Source organism: Miniopterus schreibersii (assembly GCF_964146895.1).
Source record: "Miniopterus schreibersii genome assembly, chromosome: 12".
In the NCBI taxonomy this organism is placed as follows: Eukaryota; Metazoa; Chordata; class Mammalia; order Chiroptera; family Miniopteridae; genus Miniopterus; species Miniopterus schreibersii.
The window spans coordinates 15,829,150-15,848,369 of NC_138112.1; the positions used below are offsets into that span (position 1 = coordinate 15,829,150).

The window sequence follows — 19,220 nt, forward strand, 5'->3', positions numbered from 1 at the left end:
AAATGATTTGCTAAAAGTTGCATAAACAGGAAGTGGCAGGACTACAATTTGAACTCAGTAGTATGATTTCAAGTCCAATGTTCTTTACCTTTCACCATAACTGACCCCAACAATTATCCTATTAACTTGATCAAAGGGTGTAGATATCCATCCTGATCATCAAAGCTCAAAAAATGCCTAATGCAAAGGACATTTTGCCTTGGCTTATATGAATCAAATTAGCCATGTGCTTCACTGGGTATACGTCTGAGCTTGATACCTGCTATGTCCTCTTTGGGATCACATTCCCCATTGGGACTCTACCCATCCTTCAAGATCCAGGCACACATGAACACCTCCAGGCAGCTTTCCCAGCTACCTCTGCCCAACCCAGCTGGCTGGGCCCATTTTTTTAGTTACAAAGAAGATAGACTGTATCTATACAACCAGTTTATCTCTTTAGACCTAAAAAGCAAAACCGAGTCATAAAAATACAACTTTTTATCTCTTCTGTGGGCCAGCCCATCAGGGGGTGGCATTAGTGAGACAGAAAGATCATCCATTGTCTTGCATTGTGTTGTCTCTGCCCCCAAAATAAACTTTCTTTATTTTTTAGAGAAAGAGGAGGAGGAGGGAGAGAAGGAAACATTGGTCAGTTGCTTCTGGTACTCTCCCCGATCAGGGGTTGAACCTTCAGCATAGGTATGTGCCCTGACTGGGAATCAAACCCACAACCTTTTGGTATACGGGATGACACTGCAACCAATTGAGCCACCAGGCCAGGGCCAAAACTAAATTTTCCTCATCTTCCTACTTGCTCTGAAACTTACAGGAAACAATGCTTTGTTTTTTAAGTTGTTTGCTTGTTTGATTTGTCCCAGTAAGAAATTGACTTAAAAGGAAATAGGCTCTAAGTTTACTCTAAGGTGTAAATGACTGATAGCTAACCCTTTCCCAGATGCAGGGTTTCCAGGAGAGGGCCTAAGAGAACTCTGAGTTCCAGGCATCAGAAGGGGTAAGGCACAGACACATGCAGGCAGGTGATGGTCAGGGGTGAGGAAAGGCTTCAGAAAGCAGAAGGTGACGGCCTTCTCCACCACACCACTGGGGCTGGACCTGTTATCAGGGAACCAGATTCAACAATTCTGTTTTTAACACAACATGTATACATATGCCAGAGAACTGAGTTCACCAAAGTGTTGAATTCTTATCTAAATCACTGTTATGTTTAGAAGAAAATATATTTATAAATCTTATAAACAAATCAGTGCATCAAAATAACTCAACATAGAGTAGACCAATGTGAAGGCATTTTTATTCAGTAAGAAAAGGTTTTCTTCACTGAAGACCTAATGTGGAGGAAGCCGCCTCATGACTAAGATGTGCACCCAGGGAGAGTTAACATGATCATGGCCTAGAACATCTTGAACAGCTTGGGGTGGGGGTGGGGGAGCTACCACATGTATGCAGGGAATGGGTCATCACATCTCTACACGTCCACAATCTACTTCTCCTTCAAGGTCCAGTTCAAATTCTACCTCCATCATGAAGCCTCCCTTGATTCCACTCCCTCCTCCCCCCAACACCCTGGTTCTTTCCTCCAGACTCTCACAGCATTTCATCCAAACCGCTCTTAACTTATCTCCAATAACCTATTACCCATCACAGTGCCTGGCATATGGTAGGTGGCAGGAAATGTACATTGAGTGAACGCAGAAATCTACATGGTGAACATTAATCTGCTGTCCAGATATGTTCTAACCCAGGACAAATTTCCTTGGATTGTTTACGAAGATTCTAAGAAACACCAGGAGGGAGCTGAACTACTTATCATAACATCTCAACCAAAAACATTTACATATTAACACATTATACATCATACATGTTGATATATATATTTATACACAAGAATACATAAAGAATTCCCTTTAGAATATATATATATAAATATATGTAAATGCATACATGAAAGAACTGTATAGTAAGATCATATAATCTATATGCACGTAGAGTTAGCATTAGTGGGACGAGGCAACATAATTTGAAAAGCATGCCCAGGGGCCCCTCACCAATGCATCCCACTATGTAACCACATTGTCTGCAAATCCTCACGTGTATCATTTTCCCTGGGGAATATAAGACATCTCATTCTCCCGCTCACTTGTCTCCTCCCTGAGCACAGGCCAGGGTATCCCAGTTGTTGCTGACCTGGAGCTACTGCTCTATTATGGGCAGCCGGGGACCCGAGTAGAGACCATAAAACAGCCTGATGTAGTAGCGGCCTGCTCAGTCTCCCTAAAATTTCCACCTGGGATTGAATCCTGGCTCCTCCGCAGTCTTTGCATGTGACTTATACAAGTCAACTCACTTCTGATTTGAGTTCCTCTGCAAAACGCGATGATAATAGCATCTCCCTCCCAGGGCCGTGTGAGGATGACCTGAGGTGGTGTAGGTACAGCAGGTATGTCCGGGACATAATAAATATCCAGCAAATGTCAATTATCATCATCATCAGTATTGCTTTCTTTGTCTTTCCTATGGAAAATCCAGCTTGCAGATTGGGGACTTTCTACTACACTGATGCCCAAACCACATCCTCCAGAGCTGCTCCAAGACCCCCATACAAATCCTGCTTTGTGACAAAACTCCCCTCACACACAGCAAGGGTGGAAAGTGCAGAGGCTCTTGAATCGGGCTCCTTCGTCCCAAGTTACCTACCGCTAACAATATTCCCCTGTGTAAATTAGCACAGCTTCAGCATCTTCCATACCAGAAAGTATAACTATAGACAGTTGCTGTTCATAACTTCACGATTAGTCTCTACTCCTTGACCAGATAATTTTGCAAAAGTACATATCTAACTAAAAACTCCAAGAGCAAAGAGAAGCAACTTGCACTGTTTTGCTGTTGAAAGACTCCTCCATTTGGGCGTACTAAATCACATCCTAACATTGCAAAATTGTCAGAGTGTAGTTAACCTGTGTTTCTTCATATTCCTGGATGAGGCAATCGTTTAAGACACAGCTTTATAAAGGACCAAAAGAGAGCATACATGATGCCGTGAAGGTCTGGGCACCCACCAGGGGAAGGACTCTACCCAGATGAAGGACTCTACCCAGAGAGGAAGGCCAGGGGAGGTGGAGTTTGGAGGAAAGGCCATGTCCAGTCTGAAGATGCTTCCACTTCTGCTGTTACTCCACATGCAGCTTTCCAAGGCCTTTCCAGTATCTTCTCACACCAAAGAAGAGAAGAGTGTAGAAGTTGTTCAGGTAAAGTAATAATCAGGTGGGTGGTTGATTTGCTGGTAATTAGGAAATTGTATGGGTCGTTTTCTCTTTTTAGTTAAAACAGCCTGGAAGAAATTATGTGGCTGATTTGTCTGAGCTTGAACGTCCTATTTCAGTGATTTGGAGGGTTCCAAACTGGATCCTCTAAAAGCCAGGCATGAAAACAAGCTGGGCTCTTCAAATCCTGGCAAAACACTGCCGCCCAGCTGCCTCCAGCTGGGGAAACTTTTCAGAAGGAATGGTTTTAATTACAAAACAAGTGGTTTTCTTTTCTTACCTAAGATTTCCCCTTCCAGCCTGTCTGCAACTCAGTTACTACATGTCTGGTGCCTTCCATATGACTTGTCCTTGCAGCCAAAAATCCCAGGTGTACAAGAGACCCTGAGGATGGGAAATTATAAGGAAATAAAATCAGTTTATAGTGTAAGCAGATTTCCTTACGCTAGATTATGGAGCTGTTTATAAACTCTCGGAAGCACTATGAAAGCAGAACCAATAGCTTTTTTTCTTTTGTGTCACAGTACGAATGTCAGGCCAAATTTTTAAGACACACAAGAAAATGCCATCACAAATTCATCATGCACAGTTTCTCAGCATTACAGTTTTAGAAAAGTGTTGTTCTTGTTTCTGTTTCTTTTCTTTTTTTACTTAAAAAAAAAATATCTCTTATAATGGTAATAGTAACTCTGCATCAGGCACTCTGCTAAATATTTCAGAAATATTATCTCATTTCATCCTCACAACAGCCTTGTGAAAGGGGTACTATTATTTCCACCTGAGAGACCAAAGTGACTCTTAAGTCAGTTAAGTGATATGTCCAAGGACTTACAGTCAATTTGTGGCAAAAGATTCGAGCCCAAATCAATCTGATACCATAGCTTGTGATAGCTCCAAAGTGGCCTGTCCTCTGTCCCTTGCAAAGTGCCAGGTATTCCCAGTCTGCTTAAGGTGAAAGAAAGAAGCCTTAGAACTGGTTGATCACCCCTCAGAACCTTTACTTCCCGATGAGAGTTGGCCCCTCTAAAAGAGTTACTGTGCTGGATAAAATGCTAATGTCAGTGAGGCTGCTCTTGCCCCAAAACTTATTTGGATTTCTTTTTTGAAATCGTCAGTTCTCACTTGAGAAGCATATGATGAGTTGGGACCTGAATTGTCATGTTGGCAAGTTCCTTCCTTCTCTGAGCCTCCACTTCTCTTTTTTAAAATTTTATTTCTTTTTTTCATTTCATTTCATTTTATTTCATTTCACTTCATTTCATTATTTCATTTCATTTCATTTCATTTCAATTTTGTGCACCTCCATTTCTCAATGAGCAGGAGTAAACCCCCTCTACAGTCGTGAAAAAAAGATTAAGAGAGAATCTGAATTGACACAATTAATACCTCAAGAAGTCAATAAATACTAGTGCTATTTTTTAGGTAAAAATCAGCAGGCAGTCTCCTGGTTGTAGTCTTGCATTTTGCATGAGGACCTGGACCCCATCCCTTATGAAAGACCTATTTTTTATATAAACATTAATAGGAGCACTGACTGAGGGGCTGTGCTTTCCAACAGACACCGTTCTCTGAAAGGCAGCCTACAGATTTGTGGTTTTTGTTCCTGTGACTATCAGGTTATGAGATTGTTACGAATCTGCAGTAACTTAAAAGGAACGATGCCAAATGCCCAGAGAACTGCAGGCAGTCTCCGAGCACATTCCCTCACAGGTTTGTCTCTGTCCAGAATTACCTAGAGAACTTCTACCAGTTACCAAAGGACCTGTTCCAGTCTAAAAGGAAGAACAGCACGAGCATGATTGTTGAAAAGCTTAAAGAAATGCAGCGATTCTTCGGGTTGGCCGAGACGGGGAAGCCCAACGAGGAGACTCTGGAGATGATGCAGAGGCCTCGCTGTGGAGTGCCCGACATTAGTGACTTCTCCTTGACTCCGGGATACCCCAGGTGGCAGCACAAGAACCTCACCTACAGGTGATATTCCTAGAGCTTCAAAATGCATTCTCCGGCCGGTGTTATTGAGCATTTCTAATATGACAGGCATTGTTCTAGGACTTGAGATACACCCGAGGCAAGTAAATAAATACCCTTGCCCTTGCAGAGTTCAGATGCTCACGAATGAGTGTGAGAGAGAAGGGGAAAGGTCTCTTCACGCCAAAGCCTACCGGTTTCTACTTGCTCCTCTAATAATCTACAGAGGACTGTCAGTGTTAGACTGGCTCTCTGAGAACTCATGGTAGGATCCAAAAAGGCTTAATCATTGCTGGAGAGAAACGGGCCCCACCTTCCATGCATCTAATAATGATGATGATGATGATGATGGTGGTGGTGATGAAATAATAATAATACCCAAGATTTGTTAAATGTTACTATTTGCCAAGTGGTGAACTAAATGCTTTACACATATTGAATCCCCAACAGCCCCATGAGGGGGATACTATTTGATTCTCTTCAGTTTAGAAATAGGGAAACTAAATTTAAAGACGTGTAATAACTTGTCCAGAACCGGTGTCTGTCACCTGAGTCTGGCACTCCCTCCTCAGGCTCTCCCCAGTGGTAGCCCATCCTGCATGCAACTCACTCCAAAATGGGGAAACGTGATCTACCGGCCGAGCGCTGTGCTAAACAGTAATGAGCCCTTCACACGCCTTCTCGTTCTCAAGGATTATTAGCTACACCCCACAACTGTCAAAGACTGACGTGGAAGCAGCCATTCAGAAGGCCTTTCAGGTCTGGAGTGACCCATCGCCCCTGAGCTTCACCATGGTCTCGCAGGGAAAGGCGGACATCGAAATCTCTTTTGTCCAAAGAGGTAGGCTCGAAGCGGTCATGCTCAATTTACTTTCCCTGGCTGACATGAGACTTGGCAAAGACCTAACACAAACTGTTTTATTTCAGCTCATGGTGACAATTCTCCATTTGATGGGCCCAATGGAATCCTTGCTCATGCCTTTCAGCCAGGCCAAGGTATTGGAGGAGATGCTCATTTTGATGCAGAAGAAACATGGACCAAAACCTCTGAAAGTAAGTTTACCAAGGTTGGGTCAACACAGGGCTTCTGAATAAACATTTGCCACATTGGAATTTGCTCCTGACAACACATACACACACACGCACGCACACATCCAGGTTATTGTAACACTTCAAACTCACACAAACTGACCATTTAAAATTTTTGCTACCTCAAGGTACTAACTTGATTTAGGTTAAAATATATATATCCTGCCCTGGTTGGTGTTGTTCAGTGGTTAGAGTGCTGGCCTGGGTACCAAAGAGTCAGAGGTTAGATTACCCAAGGGCAAGTACCTGAGTAGCAGGTTCAATCCCACCCCAGTGGGGCACGTGTGGGAGGCAACCATTGATGTGTCTCTCTCACACTGATGTTTCTCTCTCTCTCTCCCCCCTCCCTCTTTTTCCCTTCCACTCCCTATAAAAATCAATGAAAAATACATCTTTGAGTGAGGATTACCAAAAAACAAAACAAAATCCTGAAGCTAATTACTGATCTTGTTTCCTAGGGCAGAAATCAGAAAGCCATAGATCATGGGCCCTGTTTGTGTGAACATGGTTTTAAATGTACAGGACCACACTTACTTGTTCATGTATCATCTGTGGCTGTTTTCCTATTGCAAGGGCAGAGCTGAGTAGTTGCAACAGAAACCTCATGGCCCACAAAACTTAGAATACTCACTACCTGGACCTTTACAGAAAAAGTTTGCTGACCTCTACTCTAGGGTATATCTTTCTCTTAATATTCTGAAATTTAATGATGTTTGTAAAAGGTCCTATTTTTGGAAATTCAGAAATATCTGGGTTCATTTACAAAACTGTCCTGTTTAAAAAAGAGCAACAGTCTTCTTTTTCATCTGGTTATTTTGTCTTCAGGGAGATTTTTCAATGGTATGTTCCTACGTAGCAAACCACCCTGTTCAGAAGACTTGGAGTAGGAAGCACGGGGACACCTGAGAGAAGAATTGAGGATAAAGACAGGTACATCCAGTCCACATGGTGCTTCACAAGGCCATGGGGTAACAATACGTCACAGAGCACTTTAGAAAAGAAAACCCTTTAGCTTTGCTTGGGCCTTGTTCCTCCCACAATTTCTCACCATGTAGGTTGTGAGTGTTCATTCTACCTAGGTCCTTGTGCTAGGAGCCATGTGTACCCAAAGATAAAGCACACTCTCAACCACTATGCAGTCCTGTCGCCCAACCTGCTAGTTCAGACGGTCACCGCCTCTCACCTGAAGGAAATGATCCAGGCTCCTGCCTGAACTGTTCGCCTCCCGTTTCTGCTCCCACTAACTTTTCCCAACAGTGCAGCAGGGTTTGTCTTTGAAAAGTCCCCCTGGGATTTCATTAGTCTCCTGCTTAAAACTTTCAGTGCTTACATCTTATGGACCGAACAATGTCCACATACCTTCCCTGGGCACTGAAGGCTCCTGGCGGTTTCCCAGCCTCATCTTTCAAGGCTCCTCTTCGTATTTCACAGACAGCAGCTGTTCCTAGATCACGCCACGTACTTTCCAGCTTCCCTGTATTTGCTTATGTTGCTTCCTCTCCCTAAAACGCCTTTCCCCACACCCCAAACCCTTCCTGTGCTGTGTCAGAGCTACCCCATCTTGTCTTTCAGCCAGAAATGAGGCCTCCTGAGAACACCGACAGCCTCCCTTTCTCCTTCCCTGACTGCCCTCAGTATTCTGTGCACTCATCTTTTTTCATATATTTCCCCTTCCAGCTGTGTGCTGTAAGAAATCCTCCTGAGCCCCATCACTCAAAGGTGTTTTTTGTAATGCATTCATAAATTCTAAAAAATAAAATAAAAATGAAAGGATATAATGATCGAGAAAGCAAGTCTTGGAGCATGGGTAGAATTTTATAAGGTTCCTGATCAACAAGAAATTGAACATTGTGGTAAGGGCACAAGTCTTGCCATCATATCTGGGTTTGACTACAGCTTCACCGCTTATTAGTTGCAAGACTAATAACAATATATTCAAAATCTGTGGGCTTCAGTTCCTTACTGTAAAAATATTTTTAACAATACTTGATAAAAATGTTGTGAGGATTAAATAATATTATGCTTCCCAGCCTAAAGAAAATACTCTGCAGCTATGATTTATAATGCAAGCACGTTAAAAAAAAAAAAAAGTACAGTGTGCTGTGAGATGGTACATGGACTGGCTGGAGGGAAGGGTTCAATTAGCATCAGAAACCAAGAGAAACCAAGTCCTCAGATGTCTGCTGGAGCCACGTGGAGAGCTCCTGGACTTGGCAAAGGAACTTGGGCTTTATTTGATTAAAAGGATGAGCCCTGGGAGTTTTTAAGTTCCCAGTTGTGAAAGGCACTATGCTTGTGAAGTTCAAAGATGAGGGAAGGGAGCAATAAGAGGCAGAGTTTGTCTCTTTCTGGTGGAGAATTCTGGAAGCTGCTTGCAGAGCTCGGAACCAGGGAAGAACTGGGTGATCAGTGAGGCTGCTCTGCTGCCTGGCAGGCTTCTTATCTCACTGCCTGTTTCCAGAGACCCTACTAACGGCCCGAGAGACTGGAGAGGGGTGCGAGTGAGGGCATGAGAGGAGAGGGCTTCTGAGAGTCATGGGACCTGTGACAGCTCTGCTACCGGATCCACATCCACAAATGTGGGAATCACCATAAAGAGAGATATTTTTTATTATAAAATGTGATGCAAAGTTAATAGTCACCTAATGTAAGCCTGTAACTCCTACTTTGATTCCTTCTAATCTTCATTACCTCAGGTACCTGAGAGGAAAAGATAGCGACAGACGTGCAAGGCTATTTCTCCAGGCAGTTTCGGCTTAGAAGCTGCATTCCTCGAGATCCTATCTCCACCACCCTTGGGTACTCTTGGAGCCATTCACCCCGCATGCTTGCATTTCAGATTACAACCTGTTTCTCGTTGCTGCCCATGAATTTGGCCATTCCTTGGGGCTCTCTCACTCCTCTGACCCTGGTGCCCTGATGTATCCCAACTACGCTTTCAACGAACCCAACACCTACTCCCTCCCTCAAGATGACATCAATGGCATTCAGGCCATCTATGGTAAGAAAGGGCATCTGAAAAATATTGGAGCACATGGTGAGACCTGGGCATGTCAGGGACGTTCGCTGCTGTCCCTGTTTGTGGTGGTAGAAATTGGAGGGCACCTGGGAGTCTGCTGGGAGGACGATGCGTTGGTAAAATGTGTTGGTCCCGCACCACAGGGCATGTCCAGCAGCGAGAGCACATATTGAGTTGGGTGTACATATGGCGACAACAGGGATGGGTCTGTAAAACATTGTGCTCCATGCACAAGAAACAGAATGATTCATAATGCACAGTATAAATTAAATTACACAATATACAAATCTACATAAATTAAAAATGCACAGCCTGGCCGGGCGTGGCTCAGCGGTTGAGCGTCCACCTAGGATCCAGGAGATCACGGTTCGATTCCCGGTCAGGGCACATGCCCGGGTTGTGGCCTCGATCCCCAGCTGGGGGTGTCCAATGATGACTCTCGCATCATTGATGTTTCTATCTCTTTCTCTCACTCTCCCTTCCTCTCTTTGAAATCAATAAAGATATATATTTTTTAAAATGCACATAGACAAAGACAGGCATTTCAACATGCTAATAAAAAGATATATATTGAACATGTTAAGATTGTTTGTGGGGGAAGGCCGGGGATGTGAATGGATACGGAGAGAAAGAAACATCTTTTAAAGTCATGGCTGAAACTTCAGGGAGGGATACAGAAAGCTTTGGCCCTGTTATAAGCAGCCTGGGTAAGACCACTGCATCTCTCCTCCCTCTTGCCCTCCTGCCCCCTCGCCGCTGTGACTAAAAACAAGAATTCAGAGAAGGGGTTGTGGCTCTACAACAGTGTTGGAGGGAGTGAATGGAGGGCGAGGAGTGGAGTGGAACTGGGGAAGGTCACAAAGCCAAGCCGCCAGGGTGCCACAACTGGGGGAGTTTCTCATCACAGCAGAAGTTTTAAGGGTGATGAGACCTTCTCTAGCTGCCTTTACTCCCCAACTCCCTTCTTCCTGAAAACACCTCCTTCTTTTGCTCACCAGTGTTTTAAGGTCTCTTAACTGTTAGTACAGCCCTTCATTCTACAATGAGAAAACACATTGAAATGCAAATAGTCATAGAAAAAATTTCGCTAGAGTTTGACTTGGATTTATGCTGTGGGGTAAAAGTCTGGTACAAGTTCCTTTACTGAAGGTGGATTTTGGAGGGAAAGTAGGAATTGGATACTAAGTGAGCAAATAAAAGGAAGCAAAAAGGGGAGAGAAGGGTGGGATTAGGGTGTTGGGGGGAGCACAGAATTCAAATGTCTTTACTTCACAGTTTAACCACGACCTGTCTCTGAAAATCGCCATTACTCTTACTTTTTAAAAAAAATTAAGAGGGACAAATGTACGGTTGCTTTGATGCCTTGTGTGATAGTCTGGTCACATTTTTCTCTTCATGTGAAGGCCCTTCACCATCCTGACAAGTGCTGAAATGCAAGAAAGAATCACACTGGACTTGTGCTTACTAAAAGCCCTTTATTTTTCAGGACCTTCAGACAACCCCGTCCAACCAACAGGACCAAGCACACCCACAGCCTGTGACCCTCGTCTGACATTTGATGCTATCACCACACTTCGTGGAGAAATACTTTTCTTTAAAGACAAGTATAAGATCAAACTGTTCCTTCCTGTGGCTGCTTTTGTTGGCATAACTCTAAACTGGATTTTAATTAAGTCACATATTACACGTTACTCAGCTTCTCCTTTGACTTCTACACATAGGCATCTCATTAGAATGTCTAGTGGTTTCTGAGCAACTCAAAACATCCAGGAAAAGAAAACTAAACATTTATGAACATTCGGATGCTTATGATGATGTAAATAGACACGGGCTCTAGCTGCTTGGGAACTCCATAGCTAGGTTTGTCCAACACCAAAAAGTTATTCAAGTCACCCAGTCCAATCAAGTAAATGGAAACTATCACTTAAGCTGTGGGGCCAATTGTCCAAGTGATTGAATTTTTCTACTTTCCCTTGGCTATTTTGTGGTTATGTAATCGCAGGCTGAGAGTACTTGAATTGCTTTGCTGGAATATTCTAAATATTCCCATCATTTTGTAAGAACAATAATGAAAGAGACTAAAATAAGACTTAATATGTGAGGAGGGGACAGTGCAAAATATAATCAAATAAGGTCACTCTGTGAGCCCCTCCGAAAACTATAAAGTACTCACCAGACGGATAATATCACAATAAAACACTGGTGGCATGTCCGTCACTGCGCTAGGAACTTTGCTTTTATTAGACTGTCATATCCGCCAAGGAATCTTCTAGGGGCCAGTGCTAGCCCAAGACTCCCAGAAGCTGCCCACGTGCACTACAGTGTGTGTGGTTCTCTCCCTTGTGTTCCATTAGATTCTTCTGGAGAAGGCACCCTCAGCTACAAAGAGTCGAACTCAATTTTATTTCTCTATTCTGGCCATCCCTGCCGAGCGGTATACAGGCTGCTTTCGAGGATTCTGACAGGGACCTAGTTTACCTATTTAAAGGTAAGGCCTAGGGCTTCATTTCATTTTAGTTCTGCCTGAAGGGAGGGGGAAAGAACTTTTTTGTGGTCCTGCCCAGGTTCAGAGGGGTGAGCCAGTGAGAGAGTGTTATGCTGGCCAGGCTTCTGTCTAGAGACCTGGGTTGGAGCCCATCTCTGCCACTAACTGCTGTGTAAGTTTGAGCAGGTTGCACCCTCCTCGGGCCTCAGGTTTCTCAGCTATAAAATGAGAAAAACTTTAGTGTTCCTCCACTCTCACCCCAGATATAATTTTCTACAATTCCCCAAGGCTGTAGCTTCATCCCTGTATAGATGTCACGTGAGATAAGACATCCAGTTGTGAGGGCTGAGAAGTTGGTGTGTGTTTTCTCATAGGAGCTGGGGAACCCCTGGGGCTACCACGGCCCAACGAACTTCACTTTATCACCTTTCTCTTTCAAAGGCTCTTTGTCCCATTTTCACTTCTATGATCAACTTATGCAATGAATAAAAAGTGGTCCACGCTATTTTGTAGGGAAGGAAGAACTTTATCTTACATATAACCTGAATCATTTGCAGGCAACCAGTACTGGGTTCTGAGTGGCTATGACGTTCAGCCAGGTTATCCCAAGGATATATCAGACTACGGCTTCCCAAGCAGTGTCCGAGCAATCGATGCAGCTGTTTCCTATAGGACAAAAACATACTTCTTTGTGAACAACCAATTCTGGAGGTAAGGTCAATTATGTCTTCAACTGGAGATTGAAATCTAGGTTTATTTGCCCTGTCTACAAACCACTAACAATCAGGCACTCGAAGGCTTTAAAAATATAGGTGGTCTTCAATAACCACTCTTTTTCATAAGATGCTTGATGTTGCTATGGCTTTTTGATAATTTTATTTTTATAAAATTAAAACGCCTGCACAGTGGTATTTGAGGATTCTATACCATGACACAGAACAAACCTTAATATAGCACTAGGGTGGGATGCAAAGAAAGAGTTAGGCTGATTCTCATGTATGAGTTAAAATCTAACATTCTCAAGCAAGTGCTATCCAGATAGCCTACAAAATCTGGTGCCCAAGTTACACTTATTATTTACATTTATTCAGAGAGAGAGAGAGGGAGAGAGAGACACTATGTACCAGTTAACTAAAAGCCTTAGAAAATATAGCTCTCCTTTTTAAAAATAACACTGCACCAGTAATCAAAAGCTTATTTCAGTAATAATGATACCCATATATTTTATAAATAGGTATAAATAAATAAAAGAAAGTTAATTATTCTCAGTCCTAGTAAATAAGACATTGTGAAGACTGAATGAGAAAATATGTGGGAAGGCACTTTGTAAAGATATGCAATTTAAATAAAACCATTATAATATATATACTGTATTGGTCTTAAAACAGGACATTTTTTTTCTCATCAGATATGATAACCAAAGACAATCCATGGAACCAGGTTATCCCAAAAGCATAGCAAGTACTTTTGAAGGAATCCAAAGTAGAATTGATGCAGTTTTCCAGCAGAATAGTAAGTAGAAAAAAAACCTAATTAATTCTTTTGAATTTTTTAAGAAGCACATTTGCATTTGAATGTTATCATGGGATAGGAGTGGGGCCTTTTAAATTGAAAACATCAGAAATCTTACTTCTACAGGCTAATTCAATACGTTATCTTTTTTTTTTTTTTTATAGACTTCTTCTTTTTCTTCAGTGGGCCAAGATATTATGCGTTCGATCTTAATGGTCACAGAGTCACTAGGGTTGACAGAAGCATTCGATGGCTTAATTGTTGATAAAGCTGAAGCAAATTCAAATGTGTTTGCATCTGTTTTCTGAATGTGAAAGGGAAGTCTAATTTGCATATCTATGACAGGTGTCCTACTTATACTTTTCTCAGCAGCGAATAACTGTTTGCTATCACTGTACTCATTGGACCAGTCCTCATGAAAATACTTTCGGTGTAGTCTACTGTTTCCAGAGTCTGATTTAGTTCTTTCGTGTTCCGTCTCAGATTAGTGAGCCCATCACCAGAGAAGACTAAGTCCTCTGTCACCTAAAAGATAATAAAACACTTGCTTATCTGACTTTTAAATGCTTATACATTTTTAAGTCTCTTTACACAAATCCTAAGGGTACTGGTGTATGCAATTTAGCACTGGATTTTGGTTAGAAAGATTATGATCAGCTTAGACAGTACCCCTTGCTTCTATCGAAAATGTGGTGCTATTTTCCACTCTTGGAAAGAAACATTGTTGATTCACGTGGGTTGAATTGTGTTCCTTCCACAAAGACATGTTTAAGTCCAAACCCCAGATATCTCTGAATGTACCTTATTTGGAACTAGAGTCTTTGCAGATGTGATTAGTTGAGATGAGTTTATACTGGACGAGGTGTCCTCATGAGGAGAGACATAGACACAGAGTGAAAAAGGCCATGTAAAGATAGAAGTGAGATCTGGGTGATGCATCTGCATGTCCCAAACTGCCGGAAACCACCAGAAGCTAGAAAGAAGCAAGGAAGGACCCTCCCTAGAGCCTTCAGAGGGAAGAGCATGATTTCCCCCACCAACACTTTGATTTTGGACTTCTAGTCTCCAGAACTATGATAGAATAAATTTCTGTTGTTTTAAGCTACCAAGTGGTGGTACTTTGTCACAGTAGCCCTAGACAGCTTATACGGTATACCTGCACTTAAGGAAATGAAACAACACAGGATGACAAAGTGGAACCTCCAGAAAGGATTATTGGCACCTTGAGGCGTGGCAGCAAAAAGGACAGGTGCCACTTCATCTCCTGCTTCCTCCCCACTCTCTCCTTCTAAAGTCCAAGCAAATGGGCTCATTGGAACTGTGGTTCTTTATTTCTTTTTTTTCTGAGATACTCAGGACATCCCCTCCACAGGGGTTTACTGTACAAACAATGCTGGGCACAAAATTTAATAAATCTCACCAAATTGAGTTAAATTGAGCATAGATGCATAAATTCGTTAATGGCATTTTCTGTTAAGAACTTTAAGACATGTGAGGCCACAATGTCTAGTCCAGACATCAAAATAATATTTTATTTGCAGTTGTTAGAATGTAATGTAATTTACTGCACAATGAATATATGAATTGTAAAATAAATTTATCACTAGCACATCCTATTTTCTTTTTCTGTTAAAGTTTTAAAATCCCACAGGTAACTATTATTTAGTATAATTTAGCACTTTATTCTGATTAAAAAATTATCTCTTAAGTGAATTCAAGCTAACTATTTTATTTTAAGTGTTCTGACTTGTAATCTAATGTACTTTCTTAGATACCACCACATAGTTCATCTAAAGTATAAAAATAGCAAATTTTGATATAATATTTGCAACCATTTATTGTGTTGTCAGAATAATAACACAGCCCTGGCTGGTGTGGCTCAGTTGGTTGGAGAATCATCTGTGCACAGAAGTGTTGTGGGTTCAATTCCCCATCAGGACACACACCAGGTTGCGGGTTCGATCCCCTGTTGAGGCACGTACTGGAGGCAACTGATCAATGTTTCTCTCTCACATCAATGTTCCTCTCTCTCTGTCAAGTCAAAACTATCCTCAGGTGAGGATTTAAAAATTTTTAAAAACGTAATAAGAATTATAACCCTGATATTAAGCTTTTAGATATTGCTTCACAAATTATGAAATAGTTTATAAATGCTCAGTGTCCTGAAAAATTTTCTTAAAATATGTTAGCATATTATTCTCAACTTATTTTACAAGGTGAGAAAACACACACTAGCATACACTATAATTTTATTCATTTGTTTACTTGTTCAACAAGGACTGATCAGTCACCTACAGGCTGTAGGTGCTGTGCTAGGGAAAGAGAGCGGGATATATAAAGAATCCATTGTATCAATGCAGCAAGTACAGAATGCTGTGGAAGATGTATTTCACTTTTAGCAATAGATTCAGTTTCAGGCTATCATGTCTTCTAACACTTAGGTCAGTCTGTACAGACACGAAGATGGGAGATTTTTCTTCTCAGAACACCTGCTCGTCCTGATAGATTCTTGGTCCAAACTTCATCTTTACGTTTTTGAGATAAGAACTGAGTGCATATTATTTCCTTAACTGTATTTCATAGTCATAGAAAGCGAACAGAAACATGAAGCATAATAAAGAATTAAAAAACTGTTCATTGTTTAGGTTCTTTTCTTGACAACATATGGTATTTTCTGGCTGTTACACTACAGTTTTATGTGAGTACAAGCGATGTAAGAATCTAAGATGGGAATTTAAATAATAAGATTATTTTTTATCTTAGTTTGAGGGTTTTTTTTTTTCAAAAGCAAAGTCCAAGACCTTGGTGCGGTTATTCTATTTGGGACATGGTCCCAGGAAGCAAGAGTGAGGTAACAAGGAGACTGAAACAGAGGAGCAAAAGCCAACACAAATCGGTGTTACTGGGTTTTTGCTACAGGCAGCTGGTAACTGCCTTGGGCTCCGTTTCATCTGGACCCCCTGAGAAGCCTACAGAACACCAATCAATTGTTCAAATCCCCAGCAGGGAGAAGGCCGAACATTCGTCTTTCTGTTCCCTTCCCCCTGTTGCGTGGCTCTGAGGTGTTGGCCTGTCAGGCTCGGTGGCATCTCAGTGCCCCGGGCAGAAAGCAGAATCTCCAGCATGTGCTCAAGGCTGAATGTTGTCAGAGGAAGGTGAGTTACACAAATCCTTCCTCTGCCACCGCAACCACAATCAGAGGTGTGCCTGAGGGATGTGACACAGGGCACCAGAGGTGTCCCCTCCATCTTTGTGGTTGGGAGATCCAAATGATGGGAAATTGGAAGAGTCTCCTCTGGGAAAGCTTACTAGCCCAAGAGAAAAAGACTTACAGACCCGCTGTAAAAATCTCAGTGTGGCAGGGGCTGCCAGTTGCCTACATTAACAAGACTCTGCCCTCTCTTTGCTGCAATAAGGCCCCGGTTTCATTTGACGTAGCTATGCATCTAAAAGACTGCAGTGAGTAGCCTCGCTTACAGCCAGATGTGGCCATGTGTTTAGTTTCTCACCAAAATGTGAAAGCAGAATACTGTATGGGATTCTGGAAAGAGACTAGGAATTTGCTTTTTCTGCCTTCCCCTTCCTGCCGCCTGCCTGTCATGAAGATACATTCGCCAGAGGTTGAGGGGCCACCTGGACCACACGAACAGAGGGGTGGGTGCAGCGAGATGTTGACTACCTTCCTGGTGGTGTGCAGTCCTCACACAAGCCCTGGACTACCAGATCTGAGCTTTTCCTGTCTGAGAGGAAAAGAAACTTTTATTTTTTTAATCATCTGTTATTTTGGTGTGTGTTTTTCTATTATATTCAACCCAATCTCATTCCAACTACTACATCACATGAATTGCCTAGAACCCACCCCATTCCAGGCGGTGAAGGTCATTGGTTGATAAGCCTTGCCCACGCACACAAAGCTTCCAGTCAGCTTTCTTTTTCTCAGCCTTTCTTTTTAAATTCTTTAAAAAAAAAATTTATTGATTGATTTTAGACAGAGGCAGAGAGGGAAGGAAGGAGGGAGGGGGAGAGGGAGAAAGAAAGAGACATTGATTTGTTGTTCCACTTATTTATGCATTCGTTAATTGCTTCTTGTATGTGCCCTGACCGGGGATTGAACCCACAACCTTGGCGTACTAGGATGATGCTCTTACCAACTGAGCTGCCTGGCCCAGGCTTGTCTCTCATTCTTAAACAGAGTGTACAACACAAGGTCTCCAAACATTTGAGGGGGGGGGAAGCTGCTAATGTGAAAAACAGACACTAAAATTTTTTTTTAAGAAATACAGACAATCTTGGGAGCAAAATAAAATGTCAAAATAAACTAAAAATATGCTTAACTTTCCCTCAAAATTAAGGCCTATTTTACATCCAAAAGCACTAACAAAATGCAAAAATTTTTTAAAAATCAAAATAAAAGGATACTCAGAGAACTAGAAAGAGCTCTTGCAAATTAAAAATATAGCTGAAATGAGAAACTCAGTAAGTGAGCTGAAAAATAAAGTTGATGGAAAATAGTAAATAATATATTAGAAACACAGAGATTCAATCTAGATGCCCAAAAGATATATATTCCTGAAAGAGAAAGAGGGAAATGGTGGTAAGAAATTATCAAAGAAATAATATAGGAAAGTTCCCTCAAACTGAAGTTTCCATGATGAAACGGCCTACTTAACTGCCCAGCAATGTTAATGCAAAAAGACCCACATTAGGACACATCATTATGAAATTTCAGAATATCTAGCTAAAGAGAAGATTTCTAAAGTTCTCCAGAAGAAAAGAAGAAAAATATCGAGAATCAGAATAAAAAGGTTTCTCAACATTCAGGGCATAGGCCCGGGTTGCGGGCTCAATCCCCAGTCGGGGGTGTGCAGGAGGCAGCCGATCAATGACTCTATCATCATTGATGGTTCTCTCTCTCTCTCTCTCTCCCTTCCTCTCTCTGAAATCAATAAAGATATATATATATTTTAAAAAGTTTCTCAACAACACTGGATCTTAGAAAACATTGGAACAGTACATTCAAATTTCTTAAGGAAATTTATTTCAGCCTGAAATTCTATATCCAGACACACTCTCAGTCAAATGTGAGCAGGAAATAATAAAGATTCTAAACATTCATTTTCCTTACACCCTTTCTTAGACCCTCCATCCCCTCTACCATGGCTGTCAATGCATGTATTTGCTCCAATCAAGCCAGTTTCCTACAGCTTATTTCCAAGGTGGTACCTTCTTCCTATGGCCTCCCCCCACTCGTATGCCTTCTCCCTTCCTCTGTGCAATCCAAAACATACCCATTCTTAAGACCCAGTGCAAGTCCCACCAGCTTAAACACTCCAGGTCTCACCCATCAGCAAAGAGCTGTCTACCTTTTGGCCCTTCTAAAGTCTTGAGAATCTTCACTGTGCATCTGCCATTTGCCTCCGTTTTGCTTGGCCTTTGCTTGGCCTTAGTCTCCGTATATGTCTGAATTCGCCACCAAAATTGGAATAGTATCATTCACACTTGAATTTACTGTGACAGACAAATAGTAGGTGCTCAATAAACATTTGGTGTTTATCCTAGTTAATTAGGGTAATCTAATCCTGATTCATCTGTCTTTTCATGATACCATGCTACCCAAGATATTTTGGAGTTTCATTCAAAAAAATTATTTTGTAAACTCTCAAGAACTTATGGATAGGAAAACCTCCAACTTGGCAAGGACAAAAGTAACTTAGAGGCTGACTTCCTACTATATTTAATTCAGTAATGAACAATGGCTTTGTTTACTAAGCAATTGCAGATCTTCATTGCAAAATCAATCCAACCTAAGGGGGAAAAAGAGCATATCATGACACGCTTCATGGCAGATGTCCTTTTTCTGTTATTCATTAAATGATGACACAAG

The 19,220-nt window shown here is 41.8% G+C and overlaps 1 protein-coding gene across 1 annotated transcript; it reads left to right on the plus strand.

Annotated features, from left to right (window-relative positions):
- Window positions 1–3,051: 3,051 nt before the first annotated feature.
- Window positions 3,052–14,921, plus strand: MMP8 (matrix metallopeptidase 8). The gene is made up of 10 exons (XM_081153661.1): window positions 3,052–3,248; window positions 4,990–5,234; window positions 5,924–6,072; window positions 6,159–6,284; window positions 9,160–9,321; window positions 10,826–10,943; window positions 11,694–11,827; window positions 12,382–12,535; window positions 13,233–13,336; window positions 13,501–14,921. Exons 1-10 carry the CDS (start codon window positions 3,081–3,083, stop codon window positions 13,599–13,601), a joined length of 1,461 nt encoding a protein of 486 aa, XP_081009787.1. The 5' UTR covers window positions 3,052–3,080; the 3' UTR covers window positions 13,602–14,921.
- Window positions 14,922–19,220: the final 4,299 nt, after the last annotated feature.

Coding starts and splice junctions, on each gene's coding strand:
- MMP8 (XM_081153661.1), top strand. CDS start 3,081: ATGAAGGACTCTACCCAGAGAGGAAGGCCAGGGGAGGTGGAGTTTGGA. Junction 6,285..9,159: donor ATGGACCAAAACCTCTGAAA/GTAAGTTTACCA, acceptor CTTGCATTTCAG/ATTACAACCTGTTTCTCGTT. Junction 11,828..12,381: donor CCTAGTTTACCTATTTAAAG/GTAAGGCCTAGG, acceptor AATCATTTGCAG/GCAACCAGTACTGGGTTCTG.